The following is an 18809-nucleotide window of genomic DNA, read 5'->3' as shown; positions in this document are numbered from 1 at the left end:
TCTATTTTGCTCTAATAGTTAACACAGCCAAGAGAAGGGGCGTTAAAATATAGCACTGTTTGACAGTTTAGACTTTTACCTTAGGTTAACTTATTATAACAATAATTAACTGCCTCAAAAAATAAATATGATAAACTATCCTCAATCACCACCAGTAGCGTCTTGTTTATAGAATATACCCAATAATGTCCATTGAATCCGAAACAAGTGACAAAAAAATACATATTAATACCATTAAAACTCGTATATTTCCAATAAAATATAAAGATAATATTATAGCCATATAAGCTTATTATTTTAAATCTTTAGTTCTAAGTTGCTTATTCACAATTATCAATGTATTATATAAATTCACGCAACATTTTCTTAGCTTAGGTACGTACCTCAACAGGGTTATTCTAATAAATCACTTAACTCCAAAATCAATATTAATAAGTGATAAATATGATAATATTCCGTATTCAGGCAATTGATGTTTGTAACACTACCGGTCATGGCGGCGTTAACATTGAGCTGTCAAATTAATGTCGTCGAATAGCACAGTTAACATATCACTTGATTCTAATTAAATGGATTTTGAATCAAGTGAGATGCAGTGCCATGAATTAACAATTATAGTAGATGACCGCCTTGTTTATGGAATTTCTCTGAGTGATATCCGTATTATTTTGACAATGATTGAAATGAAACAATGAAAATAACGGAAACGTGTCATTGCGTTAGGTAACTATTTAGAGTAGCCCTGCAAAAGTTGTGGTGCCTTATTTAAATGGTAATGAATTAAAAGTAGTCGATGTATGGCAGTCCTTATAATATAAGTCAAATAACATATTATTATTATTATATCAGTGTGAGAAAATAACATTTATTCGCTACATTATTGGTTTCTGATACGAATAGTGATTTTGCATACCATTTATAGGTACATTGTTATGCTTTATTTTACGTTGTTTTTATGTTCCAGATCCACAAAATATAAGTACATTTTTTTTGCATTTTTGTAGATATTGAACAAATTATGGATATATAACAAACCATATAGGAAGTGGAACCCATTTTTTTCTAGAGCTACTGCAAGGGGTGATTATATCATGACGAATCAAATTTCATAAAATTAAGTCATCAATAAAATCCTTTCTCCACTTCACATTGGACAGAAGAGATGGTTTTTCGTATTGTAAATGCTTTAATTTTGTGAATATTGAGAAAAGCATAAGAGGCCGCAATGGCTTGGTAGTCAAAAATATCAACCCCTGTCATCTGTAGGGGTGTGGAAGGGTATGGGATAAGCCAATACAAATTATAGCATAGCGTATTGAATTATTATTATTGGCTTGCTCTAAATCCGGATATGGAATCAATGCAATGTTTTGTATTATTTTTATTGATTTGGAACAAAAATATAAATCGTTATCCGTAAAAATTTTTTTTGGTAAGAGTGGTCTGGATCACAAACCAATACTTAGGAAGCGTTATGTTAGGGGCATAATGGAATTAAATCTTTTTGTCAAGTCGGCACATAGTTGACATTACAATATGTTCCAGGTGGACAAATCACTGATAAGCCAGTCTTGCAAGTTGACTTTTTGCTTTTGGATATGCACCTAAATCCCAGTTCACTACACTATTCACACTTTAATCTTCCAGTATCCTTGAAAATAAAAATAGGTAACAATGGTTATGTATTTTATAATTTAAAAAATCATTCTGTGTAAAATTCTTCCAAAATAAAAGTCGACAACTTTTTTCAGATTTCCGGATCGATTTTTTTGATTTTATTATTTCAAACCCACTTAAAAAACAAATTTATTTTTTCCGATTTATATGTGGTATAAATGAGAGCTGTACCGTTCTTCTTAGTGTTGATCTGTGTGTGCCTGATGACTATCTTAGAAATCGGTAGGATCAATTGTTATTTTTTCTCTGTCAATAATAGTTAGCAACGTTAGGGTCCTTAGAAGTTTATATTTAAATAAGTGGGGTTAAGCGTTAAGTAGCCGTTTATGGGGCACACAACACATTACGAGTAGCTTGCCTAGAGGCAAAATTGAAAATGAAATTTTAAGTATTACACAAATTAATGTATTGTAGGTAAAAATTAAGTAAATTTTGTATTGAATGTAGTTTATTCATACAAATTGTATATCTATTGCATTTATTATGTGTTATAACGCAAGTGTAGTGACAAAAAAACTTTCTAAAAAGAAGTAAGACATTTGAGTATTTTCCCACGCCGTACCAAAATGACCTCTTAAACGTCATTATTAAATAAAGCTACTTCAATAATTATTTATTATAGTACTCTTCACAGATAATAAAATAATATAAGTACTATTATGTTTAACAAATAATATTAAATGTCGTCAAACTAACTTGAGGTGCGGGGACTCTTTGTAGATCAATTAACCCTTCCGGTTCTGGTGCGCTTTGGGGTTCAATCGGCCCTTGAGGCCCCTGTGGTCCCATCGGACCAGAGTTCCCTTGAGGCACTTGTGGTCCAGGAGTTCCTTGATCTCCCTTAATTCCTGGTAGGCCATTAATGCCGGCAACTCCTGGTTGCCCCGGAACACCCGGAGATCCTTGCTGACCCTATTTATTGAATGTATTTTTTTATGATTGTTACAACGCATTTGAACAAAAAAATCTTGATTGCAATTAACTTTATATCTAGCAATAACACTACGTTTTATGGTTTTAAATTTTTCTTTCTAGGATTATAATAATATGTAAGTATAAATCATTGTCATCAAGAGTGCGATATTCCAGAATATGCTTTGGCTTCCTACGACAACTGTCTGAACTTTTGTTTCCATCCATAGTGATAGCTTTTTAGTCCCGCATATTCCGCAAGCATATTATAGCCATTGGTGACTTCATCGAGCTTGCGATTTTTGGATTATCACTTTTAAATTATATTGGATTGCGGGGATTACTCTTTTTGCCGACTCGTTAAAAATCGTGCGATGCATGTGACATAGTCAGTGTGGTACACTTATCTTTGTTGATTAACCCTAAATGCATTGTAGCAACATTTTAATGTACGTACGTATTAAAACATTTCTAATCGATCACATTTAATGTTTAGTATTATAATAAATTAACTTTTTGTCAGCACACTCTGTTTACTATTAGAGAACTTTACTGCAAATAAAGTTTTATTCATACAAAAAAATATCTAATTTATTAAGAGCCGAGCCACACCGGGCGACTCTGGTCTCGAGACCAGTCGCGCGACTGGTCTCTTTGGGCGATTTACTCGGGCGACTTGCCGGCGACCAGAGAGGCAGCCAATAGTAATAATAATAATGAATGTATACGCAATTATGCAAAAAATGCGGCGTGGCTGCCGGTGACTGGTCGCCTAGTGTGGCAGCGCTCAATACATAGCTAAGTATATGTTTTCATACATCGCTACCGATCGCCCGACCAAAGAGACCAGAGAGACCGGGAGACCAGACCGAGCGCACGAACGAGATTTTACTGATCGCGCGACTTTATTGCTTGCGCGATTACTGGGCGACCAGGTGTGGCATGGCCCATATAACTGCATGCATCGGTCTGGTCTCGGCGACTGGTCTGGCGACCAGAGTCGCCCGGTGTGGCTCGGCTCTTAGAGTCAAATTTTACATATGCAATATTCTGATCATTCATGCTCACTTTCACGAATTTGATATTTTTTAGCAATTTAATATATTGAACATAAGTACATAATTTTGAAAACACTTCTTCATAATTTCTGAGAAAGCAATAATAAAATGACATGAAATAAAAAAATACTACATTAACCCACCAACATAATATAAAATGCCCAATTTGTATGGGTTTATTGTCTAACCATTAAACTTATTGATCATCTGATTCAGACATGTTATGTCTTTATAAATAAAGATTTGGTAGAATAATTTTGATGGCAAACAGCACATCATAAGTCTGGGCACTCGATGGAGGACGATAAAGTGCTACCTACATATTTTTCTACATCGATCTACAAAGTCAAAACCCATCAGAATATTGGAGACTTTTGAAATATGAAATAAGTATTTTATATTTATATATTCCTGGTAGCTAGCTTCATAATTATGATTATAATAATTATATTATGGTGGTGATTATATTATTATGAATACAATTAGAGATTCTGATTTCTCGATTTTTTTCATTTCTAGAGATTCTAGAATTCTCGAAATCAATAATATTTTTTTTATTTTTTTAGATCTTATGCAAAAAATACAGATAAATTTAAGAAATTCCACTCACTATGAAAGTCATGAGCTTTATTTTTTATAACCTTCAGCCAATTATTTTAATCGGGATCTTTAAGAAATTCCATTTCGAATCAATGTCGAAGCTTTTTTCACCGATAGTTTCTTGTGAAATTCCATCAGTTTTCATTTAAACTGCGGTTGCGATCGGCAGTTTAGCCTAGTGATGATTTTTAGATTTTTCGAGAATCTCGTTGATGATTTCTCGAGATATGAGAATACTCGAAATTTAGGTGAATTGCATTCTTGAGATTGAAGATAAGCCTTTTTTGATTATTTTTAGGGAATTCTCGAAACGAGATTTTTTGATCACAATTTCTATATACAATTAATCCGAGAGCAAGTTTGGACAGATCTCCATAAATGAAATGCTTTTTTATGTCCAAAATTAAAAAGAAATAGGAATGTATTTCAACTTATGCCATGTGACATTTCAACGCCACATGTAGTACTAAAAAAGTAACGGGTAATTCAGGGCATCTTGTTTCAATTTTATAACAAGTGACACCCCCGACTCTATGATTCGAGATCATCTGATTAACTTAGGCCAATCGCAGTGTTTCCCACTTATTGACAACACAAGCAGAAAACAATGATGCATATAGACGGAAATGATGTTACTCTTCGTCCTTCGATCAGTCTCAGTCCAGGGAAGACGTCAACCGATGTTAGAATAGTTTCTATTTCTTCAAAATCTATGATGGCGGTGTACGGAGACCGTCAATAGTCCATAAATAATGCATAGTGTTTCAATTAATTAAGTGTCCAGCTTCTTCAAGAAATCACATCGCTTCAAATAACCAGATAAGTTCTAAAATTTTATTGTAACTATGTACCTAGGCAAACAATCATATTTTGTTCATGTTATGAATGTAAAAATTAGTTATTCAACCTTCAGTTGCTTAGATGTGAAATATATTACATAAAACTAATCCAATGTTTTATTCAATTCGTGTGAAATATTTACTTTATGTTTTATGACACATTTTTCACACACAGAATATAGTTATAGGCACCCATGATAATTCTTATAAAAGGCACGTGGTTGAGATGGGTTGTAAATTATTTAATACTTATATCATTTTTATAATGAAGCATTCCTGACACGGACTTTGTTCATCGAAAGCCGAATCTTTAAACATCTTGAGATTAACAGTTTTTGTTTTATACTCCACCGATAATCTAATTGGCACTTTTTCTTGTTATCTAATTTCCACAAAATGAGTTTTCATATAAACTATTTTTACTTATTCATCGTTTTAAATATTTGACCAAAAGAGTGTAACTTTCTATTACATTTTCGTTTCAAGTTATAACTTACATTCTTTGTTTTACCTTATTTTAAAGTACTTATTTAACTTTTGCTTGCTATTCATGGCCGCAATTATTATATTTAAAAAATCTGAGAGATGATACTTACTTGCATACCGGGATTGCCTACTGTTCCTTGATCACCCTTATCTCCAGGTACTCCCTTAATACCCTGAGGTCCAGTCAATCCTATATCTCCTGCATAACCCGGAAGCCCCGGTAGACCCATGTCTCCTTTTACTCCCTGAAATGAAAACAATAAGTTAATAAGAGCATATTAATTAAAAACTAAAATATGCGAAATAATAATATAATTTATATTATAAGTAAATGCTCACCCAATGAGCAAAGAAATACGTTTATATTATATTTCAATGCTTAATGTTATGATTAGTGTCTGCCAGCTGCCTGTCTGTATACATGATAATTCAATTATAGCCAACAAACTACTCGACAAATATTGCTGAAACTAGCATTTTAAACTTGCTGAAAAGCAACACTGTGCAATTAAGTGTTATAAAACATATCTAGGTTGCTATTGTCCGTTGGCTCGACTCTGCAGAACCATGAATCTTCACTGTTTTTGTTAGTACGTTGTGAATACGACTGTAGCCCAAAGCATGACATTAAGATCAAATTTAAGAAGACATCCTTTGATAAAAAATAACCGATATCTATATATATAAAACAAAGTCGGGTTAGTTACACCATTTATAACTCGAGAACGGCTGGACCGATTTTTATAATCTTTGATTTGTTGGATTTGTCTCAGCCCCGAATAGCAGAATAACTATTAAAACATCGGAAAAATTCACGGAAAAGAAAATTATGAATAAAATTAATTTTCTCATACATTTTGACATTTTGAACAATGAATCTCGCGCATTCTAAAATAAAAGAAAATCACAAAAAAATTAAATCCATATACAACGATACATGACAGAAATAATAAACAAGAAACAAACAAACAAATGAAAGGCGTTGTGTGCATTATCTATCCTTTGACAGTTGATTCAGTTCAGACTCAGATAATCCCGAAAGACTTTGTTGTATATTCCGGCGAATTTTGGAGGAAGTTGTCCTGCCTGAATCTTTTTTACTTCTTCGACAGCATCCAAAAATAAAGCCAAGGATAAAATAACATGATCTCATTGCCGGTATTGCTCATTATTTACCTACCAATTTCAAAATCCATCCTTCGAACTTCATTCGACAATCGATCTACGTGAATAATCGAGCCCATAGACTAATATACTATATACTAATCGAGCCGATTACCAGCTAGGTGCGCAAATAACTATTTTGATCGTGATTTTCAAACGGTTAGTTGCCTTCGAAGATGTTCACTTTGTGAGGTTATCAAATTTGTGATTGTGTGTGCATCGATAACTGCTTAATTATGTAATTTTGAATTATGTGATTAATTTTCCAGTGTTTATCATTTGATGATTCGTCAGAATGCTGACAAATATTTGCTGCGATTTCGTCGATTGCTTAAAATCGAGACGGAACACCTCACTTTCATTCGGTTGAACCAAGCCAAACTGCGATCGGAGGAGTATATTCATTTACGCGATGCAATCAGCACCGTAGGAGATGCAGCTAATGTTGGTCGATTGACTATTTTATCGGCGATGTACATTGGCGGCCCACGTCATATGCATGAATATGCACAAGATGCAATGACATATGTTCGTCATTACGGTCGTCCAGATCTATTCATCACCTTTACATGAAATCCGAAATGAATAGAAATTGTTCAACTGCTACTCCCCGGACAAACATCAAGTGATCGGCACGACATCACCGCACGTGTCTTCAAACAAAAATCCTGTTGCTGATGAACTACATTGTTAAGCATCGCGTCTTTGGGAAACTCGATGCTGGATGTATTCGATCGAATGACAAAAACGAAGCTTGCCGCATGCACACATTCTTATTTGGTTAGTCGAAAGAATTCGACCAGACCAAAAAGATGACATCATATGTGCCGAGATTCCTGATCCCGAAACCGATCCAAACCTGCATGATGTTGTAATTACTTACCTGATTCATGGAAAGTGTGGCGCCATCAACCCCCAATCACCGTGAATGGTCGAAGGCAAGTGTTCCAAGCGTTATCTATGAAGTTTAACGGCGGAGACTATCACTGCCAATGATGGTTATCCACTGTATCGGCGTCGATCACCCAATAATAACGGTAGAACTATCACAACGAAAATGAAGTGAAACGATATCGTGGTTGACAACACTTGGATTGTTCCGTATTCGCCACTTTTTTCCAAAACATTCAAGGCGCATTGCAACGTGGAGTTTTGCAATTCAGTGAAGTCCATCAAATACATCTGCAAATATGTCACCAAAGGCAGCGATATTGTAGTTTTTGGCGTTCAAACTCTCAATACCAACGATGAAATCACGCACAATCAAGTTGGTCGATATGTAAGCTGCAATGAAGCAATTTGGCGTATTCTCTCATTCCCCATTCATGAACGTCATCCCACTGCTGTACATTTGGCGGTGCATCTGGAGAATGGTCAACAAGTTTATTTCAACTCATCAAATGTTGCTCAACGTCCTGAAATATCTCCAGCGCCAACATTGACCAGTTTCTTTTCGATTTGCCAAAGTGATCCGTTTGCACGAACGTTGTTCTACTCTAAGATGCTACGTTATTACACTTGGAACGCTTCATCGAAGAAATTTCAACGTCGGAAGCAAGGCGATGCGGTTCCTGATCATCCGGATGTGCATTCTACTGATGCTCTTGGTCGCATTTACACAGTTCATCCGAAGAATGGCGAATGATTCTACTTGCGGTTGTTGCTGGTAAATTTTCGTGGGCCGACATCATTTGAATCACTTCGAACTGTCAATGGTGTAGTGTGCCCAACATTTCGTGCTGCATGTCAAAAGCTCAATTTGCTTGAAAATGATACTCATTGGGACATGACTATCGCTAAAGCATTTGTTTCTGCATCTCCAAGTCAGATACGCACACTATTTGCTATCATTATTTCGACATGCTTCCCATCGAATCCACCTGAACTGTAGAAAAACTATAAGGATGACATGTCAGAAGACATTTTACATCGAATTCGTGTCATTTCAGGGAATCCTGATCTCGAGGTGAATAAGGAGATACATAACCAGGTTTTCCTTTTGATCGAAGACATGTATTACCTCATGTGCGGCAGTTTGTTAGTCAAGTTAGGAATGCCAATGCCACATCGTGGAGTGAATTACGCTTTCAATCTAGAATTGGAACGTGAACGTGAAAATGATCGAGATGCATTGAACTAATTAGTTCGAACGAATGTATCAATGTTGAACCCCCAACAGAAGGTAGTGCACGATAAGTTAATGAAGGCAATTGATGATGGAAATGGTGGCTTATTTTTCCTCGATGCGCCCAATGGAACTGGGAAGACATTCCTCATGTCATTGATTTTGGCCACTGTTCGTGCGAGATCCGAAGTAGCTGTAGCAGTTGCTTCTTCCGGGATAGCGGCCACGTTGCTAAAAGGATGCCGAACGGCTCATTCAGCATTGAAATTGCCGTTAAACCTTCAAACTATTGAAAAACCGATATGCAATATTGCGAAACATTCAGCAATGGCCAAAGTTTTGGTAGCAAGTAAAATCATCACCTGGGATGAATGTAGAATGGCGCACAAACGCGCATTGTGAGAGATGTTTTGGAGGCGCAATGATTCTACTATCTGGCGATTTCCGCCTAACACTACCAGTCATTCCAAGATCGACCGCTGCCGATGAAATAAATGCTTACCTCAAATCATTGACTCTGTGGCGCTATGTGAAGAACCTTCAGCTGACGACAAACATGCGAGTTACATTACTAAACGATCCATCTGCCGAAGATTTTTCTAAGCAATTTCTGACTATCGGTAACGGCCGTGTTCCTGTCGACGAATCGAACGGATTGATTTCGTTTCCGTTGAATTTTTGCAATTTCGTGTCAACAATTGGTTGAGTGAACGAGCAATTTTTGCGGCAAAGAACAAAGATGTGGATCACTTAAACTTCACAATTCAAAAACAAATCGTTGGTCTACTGCATTCCTTCAAAACTATCGACTGTGTAAGTGCTCGGCCGTAGTAATTTGACGGGCGTGGTGCGGCGGCGTCTTGCAAAACTCAAACGTATAGCCATGTGTATTATGCCCGAAAAAAGACACTGTCTACGAACATTTTACACACGGTTATACGTTTGAGTTTCGCAAGATGCCGGCGCGCCACCCCCGCGCGACCACTACGTTCTTGCACTACCAAACGAAGAGGAAGCAACCAACTAGCCAACTGAATTTTTAAACTCATTGGATTTTCCTGGCTTGCCACCGCACAATTTACAACTGAAGGTTGGCTCGGTAGTCATCATGCTTCGAAATCTGAACCAACCAAAACTATGTAACCCATTTCATTTTGGTTTGATTTTTGCACATTTATTGAACTTAATTCATTTTGAATATTAACTTAATTTTTTAACTTAATAAAAAAATGAATTTAATTCAGCTAATAAGTTAACACAAGATTATTGATTCTGAGGCGGTATGAAGTTCGCCGGGTCAGCTAGTATTATATATAATTGAGATTTATTATTCTTGGCACTCGACGAGAGTTATCAATTAAAGCCTAAAATTCGTAGAATTTAAGTTAAAATTCCATCAAATACCTTCGGTCGATAGTATTAACACTATAACTTAATGTTATAGTTAGTGTCTGCTAGCTGCCTGTCTGTATATGATAATAATTCAATAATAGCTAACAAACTACCGACCAATATTGCTGAAACTTGCACAGCAAGCAAACAAGCTAGTATTATTTATGAACAAAATTACGTTTACTAACCATTATACCAGGCGGTCCACTGTTTCCACGGATACCAGGTGTGCCATCTCTTCCTGTGTCACCTTTATCACCTTTGATCACCTAAAATAGTCATTTCAATATCTATTTACAAAATAATAATGGTTAATATAATAGTAATATTTTTCCATGATGTCAAATTTTACCTCTATTATGTCCGGTAATTTGTCAGGAAAAATATTTATGTAGAAAATAATTACGATCACAAGGTTCACTTTTCTGAATCTAATAATATTATGATATTGTCACAATTGTAATGGATCTCATAGCCGACTGATAATAATTTGCATTACATTAATATTTATCAACAATTAATTTTCTACATACATATTTATTTTAATAATTAAAAACATGTAGCGGTTTGAGGTTAAAACTATATTTTATATATTAACTAGCGAGTACCTGACATGCGTTTCAATGCCACTCAAAGAAATAAAGTATTTATTTTGTGTTTTAATTCTGTTCATTGACGTGCTTTTGGATACACAATATTTGTTGTTTTTTCCGTCTGGTGCATACACAAATAAATCAGAAGGTTTTCCAACGCGTAAGCAGGCCATATACAGCTGTCCATGTGGATATGATTAACATGATTAATTGTATTACAGCAATTATTATAACTTCATCAAAATTTATGAGCACATAATAACGAGTGAGTAGATATCAAATTTTTACTCACATCAGCTATTCCATTTTTACCAGGGATTCCATCTTTTCCTGGTAGTCCAGGATAGCCAGGAATTCCAGGTTCCCCTTTAATTATTTCAACGCAGTCACAATCATCTTTCTGTTCCTAAAAGTGTTACTTAGTGTACAAGTGATGCAAGTTATCTAATATCGTCACTGTTCTGGCAGAAGACACTAATTCGAAAAAATGACACATTGAACTAGTTATACCAAAATGTTCCTTATTTCAAACTTTACCGTCTGGAAACCTTCTTAATAAGTAAACAGTCTTTATTTTAAAGTCATTATTTTACGATTACTTAATAAATTCATATGATGGACCATTTCAAACATTTTAACAACTCCAAAGTCAAATTACTCAAAACTAGTATTCTTCAGTTAGTGTGTTTTGCCAGAACAGAGACGATATTTTCATTAATTTAAAAATTATAATTTCTAACGATGTTTTGAAGTGTCGAAAATCCATCTCTGTTATAAAAATTATGTGATTATAGATAATAAAATGTTAATATAGAAACATACCGATTGCCCTTTAAAGCTTGGATTGCCGTTTAAAGATTGCCTTTTAAAGCGCGGGATTGGCATTCAGCCAACTTGAAGTCACATGGAGGTCAAGGCTGTATTCTGTGAGGACCAAATGTCGTATGTTTAACACGTGCGTGTTACCTGTGCTCCTCTATGGCTTTAAGACATGGTACGAGTATCTTACTAAACTTTAAAGGTCTCCGCTTTTGAGCTTTGAGAATCGATGTCGCCACCGAATCTTAGGGGTCCATTGGGACGACCGCTTTATAGACACAGCAGCCTTTGGTGTTAGAGGTTATCACGAAGAGATGCTTTATGTGGCTGGGACATGTCCCTTCTCAGGCAATTTCCCACCCTGCAAGGTGTGGCGTAGCGGGAGGCGTGAAAGTTTGTGATGGACCGAGGGATGTGGCTTGTACTTGTGCCTGGCCTATGCCCAATGCTTGGTCGTGACAGGGTGATAAAGAGAGAAAGGTGTTTCAAGAATAGCTAGTAGGTTTTCATTACTCCAAATGTGACAAATGTGCTTATTTACGAAGCCATTTCATCAAAAATGAGCTTCATCGCTGAAGATGATTTATTCATGAAATAATTAGACTGTTTAAAGTTGCTCTAAAGTCAGCCCAATCAGCAAAATTTCGACACATCAAATGGTCATTCGGTCTAAGTTCTTATCCTAACTGTATTTTTTACAACTTCAAATGGTTATGAAGAATATTATTTCATGTTGTGTCATAAGAAATTCTAAATTCTCGATAACCAGGTGTAATTATTGAGATTCTTCTGGATTTTCATCCACACTATGATTCATAACACTAATATTTTCAGCAGTACGTTTACGTTTTGACGGGGTGGATTTCTAGCATCACATACTGACTAAAATTTTCCAATTAATTTACAAACAGTAAGATCTATGTCGATTATTTTAAAACTAAATTTCACGTAATGCCCGAAGCGTTGCTCGCATAGATTCATTATTGTTGTAATAAATAATTATAAAAATTTGTATACGCTGTTAATAACTTACTGTGTATCGTTCAATGATGATTAATTTACCAAAAAAATACTCAACACACGTGTCAGTTTTGGAGGGAATTAGAAAAAAACGGCTGCTATAACGTTTTAAAAATCTATGGTAGTAAGACGACAACCCTATAAATTCATTATATATTTCAAAAAGAGACTATCGAAGTAGCAAACCAAATAAAACGCCTTCTTCGATCAAATGCAATTGAAATTATAAATTAAGCCTACTGCAAATATATTAATAATAAGTATTGTTAATTATATTATGTAATTAATAAATGATAATTTATTCGTCATTCAGTCTATGCTTTTCAAGTTTTTAATAATCCTTCCCTCTGTACGACACTAGTAGCTCACTACGTATCAATTATACATGAACAAAAATATTATTTCTATAAAATTAGTAGAAACTATTTTACACCTACCTTAGTGTTTACAGAAGTGAAAATATTTTGAAAACACCGACTCGTTTTCAAAATGGCGACGCTAGCCAAAATTCTGTTTTTTTTATTTGTGCCCAAAAATAATATAACAAGAAGAACAGGCTACTTTATCGCTCCTACTATGGACAATAATATCATATATTAATCGATATTGATGATTATGTAAAGGCTTACTCTCATAAATATTATTATTTAATAAATGATAACAAGATAAAAAGAACTTTTTATACACATAAACGTTTTTAAATTTTCTGTTAAACGATTAAAAAAATTGTTCTTGGATAGAAATACTGAATAAATTTAGAATACTGAAATGTTATTTTGACATTTCATATTGATTTCCATAGTAACGCACGTATATATTAATAATTTAGTTACTAGAACTCTAGACGCCTAGCAACCAATAATAATGTAAGCTTTTTACGGATTTCTTCCGAAACAACTTTTCATACAAAACAGAATTAACTGAAAACTATTTCAATTCTACTTAAAGAAGGCTAAAAGTATTAAAAGAATGCATCGTTTTCTGATATATTCTAAAAGTTTCAAATGTCTAGCTAGTCCAGAAGTAAGTTTAAAATCAATTGCAAGATTTGTACTGGACAAACAAGAATATGACCTAATAAAAACGTTGTAAAAACATGTCTTTCATACTTTAATATTTTGAAGAGCCTTTGCCAAAAACGCTAATCCAGCTTTCAAATCCTTCAGAAAAAGATAATTTAATTGTTTTGTTAAAACTACAGCTTTATGCGATTTTATAATTTTATAATTAGTACCAAGAACAAAATAATCTGGTATCGCCTCTCGTTTTTCCTTATACGATATGCCTACAACACAATATTATTATAAACACCGCTATGCTGTGGTATATTTATGTATCACCGATTTCATTCAGATAAATGTAATGTAGGCACCCATGTATTATTATTTTTCTAGATCTTTTCTACAGATTTAAAAAATATATGGTATTTTCAATAAAAATATTTTAAATCTATTAGATCTAATGTGTCTTATATGACATTATATATCTACTCATATCCTCATATCTTAACAAATATTTATTTTAGTCTTTTAATCAAGTTATCATTCGTGGTGTGGAAAAATTTGGTGGTATACCATTAGACCGTTTGGATTATGTATTTGTCCGCAATAGACATAAAACTACCAAAATAACAAAACCATACTTATATGTATTATTAAAATATAAAGGAAACAATATATAACCATAAATAAACAGATTTGTATTTATTAATCAATGTGTCCATATAAAAATACTTAACTTAGTAGTTGGACGCAATACCAAATTAAAATATAATTATAACAACAAACAACAATAAACGGTGATCCCAAAGGAAAGTGATTAACCACTCTAGAGATTCCATTGTGATCCTAAGATCCGTGAATACCTATAGGATCGTTGGATTGGAGACCATTTTCTTTTTGAGTTAAATGAAAGCTCTTGTGTTACTTTCAAAACCCACTACAGTCCATTATTATTTTGATTTTCGTTGTGAAAAAAACCCACAAATGACCACGTGATCAAAGTTTAATTAGTTTTTCTCAAAAGTGTCAATCTATTCGTGAAGGAAACAAATTAAATTGCAATTGGCTACTCACAGCATATAAAAAGGGACCATTATTCGTTCTACAGAAAAAGTTGACTATGTTTATGGGAAATTATTTTTCACATAGATTTTAACAAATCCAGAGATTACAATTTATCTTTGATGAAAATATAACAGTTTTAATTATATTGTTATGTAGTTTATAAATAATATTTTAGTTATCTATTTTTTGACAATCAATTTCATACCTTAATATTAGCGAGTTCATCGTCTGATTTTTTCGCCCCTCGGACTTGTCTTCTTAATACCTGCAAAATATATTTTTAAGGTACCTACATAATATATATTGAAAACTATAATATGTCCATATTTGGACCCCAGATGTATAATGTTCTGACATATTTTTATTTTTTATTTTACATACTCTATTACCAGGTATTCTAGTTATAAAAATGTAGGTAAAGTATACTGTCGTTTTTTGCATATTAATAGGTAAGAAGTCACAACGTAAATCAAAGACCACATACTTTGAAATCACTGACCAGTCCAGTAGCAAAAATACATAATGTACTTACATTTGGTCGAAAAAGGGTTAAAAATACTCAATACTAACAATTATATATGTTTAATTACTGGGATGAAACTTGCTCCTACTTTGAATAAACAAATTACCATTTTTTTCTTCTAAAATGTATCTTTTATTGGTGGTTCACAAGAAAATTATATATTTATATACCTAATATTAATAACCACTCATTGTCATTACGAAGTATGTGTTAACGTTATTCATTTTATGAAAAATGTGACATTATGAGTTGAATTCAATAATCTTATAATATGTGTCGAATAAAAATAATTATAATATTTATAAAATATTTCTAAAAGCGTCGGATAGACGCTCATTTTTTACCACAAGCCTACCTGCGCAAACCTGTTTTATATCGGGAAGCCCGTGTATATGGACGGGAAAACTGTAGCTCATGAAACCGAAAAGCGCTGCAAAAGTAGTTTGTACAAACTATAATACCACGCAGGCAAGTCGCTGCCGTCTAGCTGGCGCAATAGTCACATTTAAATATTGCTAATAAAGACTTTGCTTACCCTTTTTCCGTCAACATAACGCTTATTTTTGTGTGAAGCGACCGTTCTGGGAAACATAAAATTATTATTTTGATCTTTCAAATCCTGATTTATTTTAGTATAGTATAGTTCTATTTGTTCTCCCTTATCACCCTTTTCTCCTGAAATAAATTTAATGAAACATATTTAGGTGGATAATTAAGTGTATGTTATTAACACATTAGGTCTAATTATATTTAACCTAACCTTATTTTCATCAGAAGCACATTTATAACCAAAAATGGAATGGCGGGTACATATAATGTAAGAATATATACTAAATAATATATATTTGGCAAGTACATAACCGTTTTACTCTACTCTATGTGCTCTTAATTATTTAAAGTCATCTAAATTTTATCAAAGCACATTTGAGTGCATGGCGACCCAAGTCCTGTGATACTACCGACTAAGACCGGTGTGGTGCAGGGCGACTGTCGTTTGGTGGGACCATTAGCTTCAATATTAAGAGCATAAACGTTGTATATTACCGCTATGCGAAGACTAGTATGATTGATTCCATCATATAATCCAATGATAAGTTAAATACAGCAGAAACGTGGGTAAAAGGAGGTTATCTTGACTATGCAACCTTCGCAAGCTTTGTGTATCGGATACGACTGGTCCAGAATGGGAAAGTGTAGATTCTGCAATTTTATCGCCAACCAAAAAGAGAAATATTAAGATAATAATTATAGGTAATTTTATTGAAATTAGATTTGGAAATATTGTATAAACCTTTTAAGCCATTGCAGTTTGACATCTTTAAAACTGTTCCACTCTTCTCAATCGTTTCTTCTTTTGAAGTATTTACCTCTTGCCAGTCACTTGGCATTGAAGATATTCCAATATTTTTACCATTATTAATTATTTCCATTCTTTTCTAAATTCTGGTAAATAATTCATTTTCAAAATTTCAATTCACTTGATATCAAATAATTTTTATCTTCTAATATTTGCTTCATCTCACTCAGTTCTCTTTGCAACGTACCACATCTAAACGTGGCATAAAAACTTAAAATCACACACAAACTCCACAATATTTTATTGAATTTACCATTGTCCAAAGAATATTTTTCTTCAAACTTTTGCTGATTTAATAAAACATCACCATTATTTTTGATTACCCTGTTCGGATTATTTTTATAAATTGTAAACACTTGTACATTGTACACTTTGGATATACTTAATACATTAATATATTATTATTTTTTTAAATTATAATATCAATCAGAAATAAATAGGGTTTACTTTTGTTCCATTATATTCAGTGGGTAGGTATCAACTAATATAATATTTAAACCACGAGTACTGCATTTTATACTGTTATATTAGTATTTATCAAAATGACCTTCTGAACCTTTATCACATTGAACCTTTGGCATATTGACCTTTGACCACATAAAATTTTTACAATCTTTATAGATAAAATAATATTAATATACACATATTATACAAACAAACAGGGTCGCATCAAGGATGCTTGCCGCGCGAGAGCCAGCCGAAAATTGCCGCCCCCCAATAAATAATCATATTTAGGAAAATTGAAGAAATGTGTATTTTATAACAAGTTTGATATTTTATTTATATTACAAAAAATGTTCTGATCCACAAGATTTATCTGCTTATTATTAAAACGTGAAGTGATTTTAAAAAAATATGCCGATGTTCATAATATTATATGAAATTTAATATGCAGGTGACTTATTTATTCACCTCTTCCCATACGAAAATTTAATATTTTATTTGTATGCAATTATGCTAACCTATTTCACTTTAATTCATTTTCTTTTTAATTTTCTTTTCTTTTAATTTTTTTTCTTTCATTTTAATAAAAAATAATAATATTGTTGGGTACACAGTTACAAAAATTAAATTAATTAAGAAAAGAACAATGTCGCGAGTTCTAATTCGATTCCTCCTACATAGATGGGGTAAATATAAAAAAATCCTATCCAAGGCATAAAGCATAAATACTGAAGTAGGTACTCGTACCTACGTATTTAGTTCTTGGTCCCTTTATTACGAATATGAAATATTGACCGATCCAAGTGGCATGAAATTGATGATAAATGTGGTCCTGTTCCGCATTTTGGTGAATTCGTAAAATTTTTCGTTGGACAGGTTTTTAAGTATCTTAGAAAAATAATTTATCTGCACACCAAATTATGACTAATATTGAAAACACGTCATGTTAAAGTAGTTTGTTATTCTTTGGTCGACGGAAATATGACCAGAGGAAGCCAGGCCACCTAGTATATTACGCTAAGTATTATGCTGATTATTATCATGGCAAATGGGTTATCACGTCATTATAATGATTACAACTTAAAAGTTACTTTAAACTTTACTGAATTACGAGATGTCAGCACTTAAATTATAATAAAAGCTCATAATATTTAAAAAAAAAAAATATAATAGGTACTACTTGACAAGAATTAGGCATTTTATTATTCAAAAATGGGCGCGATTAACACATTTGAAGATAATTTCTAAGTCTTTATTTTAAAGATACTGATTATAAGCTATGTCTGTGACTATTTAAATGTGATAAACATCCTACGAATAATGTTTGCTTTATAATAATTATTGACTTAAGAAAAAGGTAGTATTTTTTTGAAATACGCCATTTCTATTGGCATTTCCCAGTGGCTAAGCTACAACATACTACCGTAGCCATAAATTGAAAAACAATAAACGAAGTAGGGTGTAAGATCATGTTAACGCGCGTGTTTGAACATGTGCCGTATGAAAAAATACTATAAAATTAATAATTCGACAGTTTCAAAGAAATTTAAATAGGCTCACACGACCCGAGAAGTAATCTAGGTTATTAAAACGAATAAAAGACAAAATCTTAAAACACTACTACTAAAGATTTTCACCAATATTTTTTTTAATGTTTTCGTTCATTATTCACTTACTTGATAACGAATATTATAATACCTATATTTTAAGAGAATTATATTTAAGTCATATTAA

The 18809-nt window shown here is 33.2% G+C and overlaps 1 protein-coding gene across 2 annotated transcripts; it reads right to left on the bottom strand.

Annotated features, from left to right (window-relative positions):
* Positions 1 to 229: 229 nt before the first annotated feature.
* On the bottom strand, positions 230 to 16958 carry LOC147078566 (uncharacterized). 2 transcript variants are annotated; one of them, XM_085960230.1, is made up of 8 exons: positions 16566 to 16958; positions 15810 to 15949; positions 14957 to 15016; positions 11139 to 11252; positions 10442 to 10522; positions 5683 to 5817; positions 2374 to 2589; positions 230 to 1651 (listed from the first exon to the last, which is right to left on the bottom strand). In XM_085960230.1, exons 1-8 carry the CDS (start codon positions 16702 to 16704, stop codon positions 1625 to 1627), a joined length of 912 nt encoding a protein of 303 aa, XP_085816356.1. In that variant the 5' UTR covers positions 16705 to 16958; the 3' UTR covers positions 230 to 1624. The 2 variants fall into 2 exon arrangements, with proteins under 2 accessions (XP_085816356.1, XP_085816355.1); XM_085960229.1 differs by lacking the exon at positions 230 to 1651 and having other exon boundaries at positions 2213 to 2589.
* Positions 16959 to 18809: the final 1851 nt, after the last annotated feature.

This window comes from Rhyacophila brunnea, unplaced genomic scaffold (assembly GCF_057557595.1).
Source record: "Rhyacophila brunnea isolate RB1 unplaced genomic scaffold, BYU_Rbru_1.0 scaffold_11, whole genome shotgun sequence".
Taxonomy (NCBI): Eukaryota; Metazoa; Arthropoda; class Insecta; order Trichoptera; family Rhyacophilidae; genus Rhyacophila; species Rhyacophila brunnea.
The sequence above is the reverse complement of the archived record's forward strand: the minus strand, read 5'-3'. Positions and strand labels throughout refer to the sequence as shown.

Excerpts from the sequence above, each read along its gene's own strand:
- LOC147078566 (XM_085960229.1), bottom strand. The coding sequence starts at position 16,704 with ATGGAAATAATTAATAATGGTAAAAATATTGGAATATCTTCAATGCCA. Across the intron at positions 11,253-14,956 it reads ATGAACTCGCTAATATTAAG|GAACAGAAAGATGATTGTGA; the intron begins GTATGAAATTGA and ends TAACACTTTTAG. Across the intron at positions 10,523-11,138 it reads GTAAAAATGGAATAGCTGAT|GTGATCAAAGGTGATAAAGG; the intron begins GTGAGTAAAAAT and ends TGACTATTTTAG.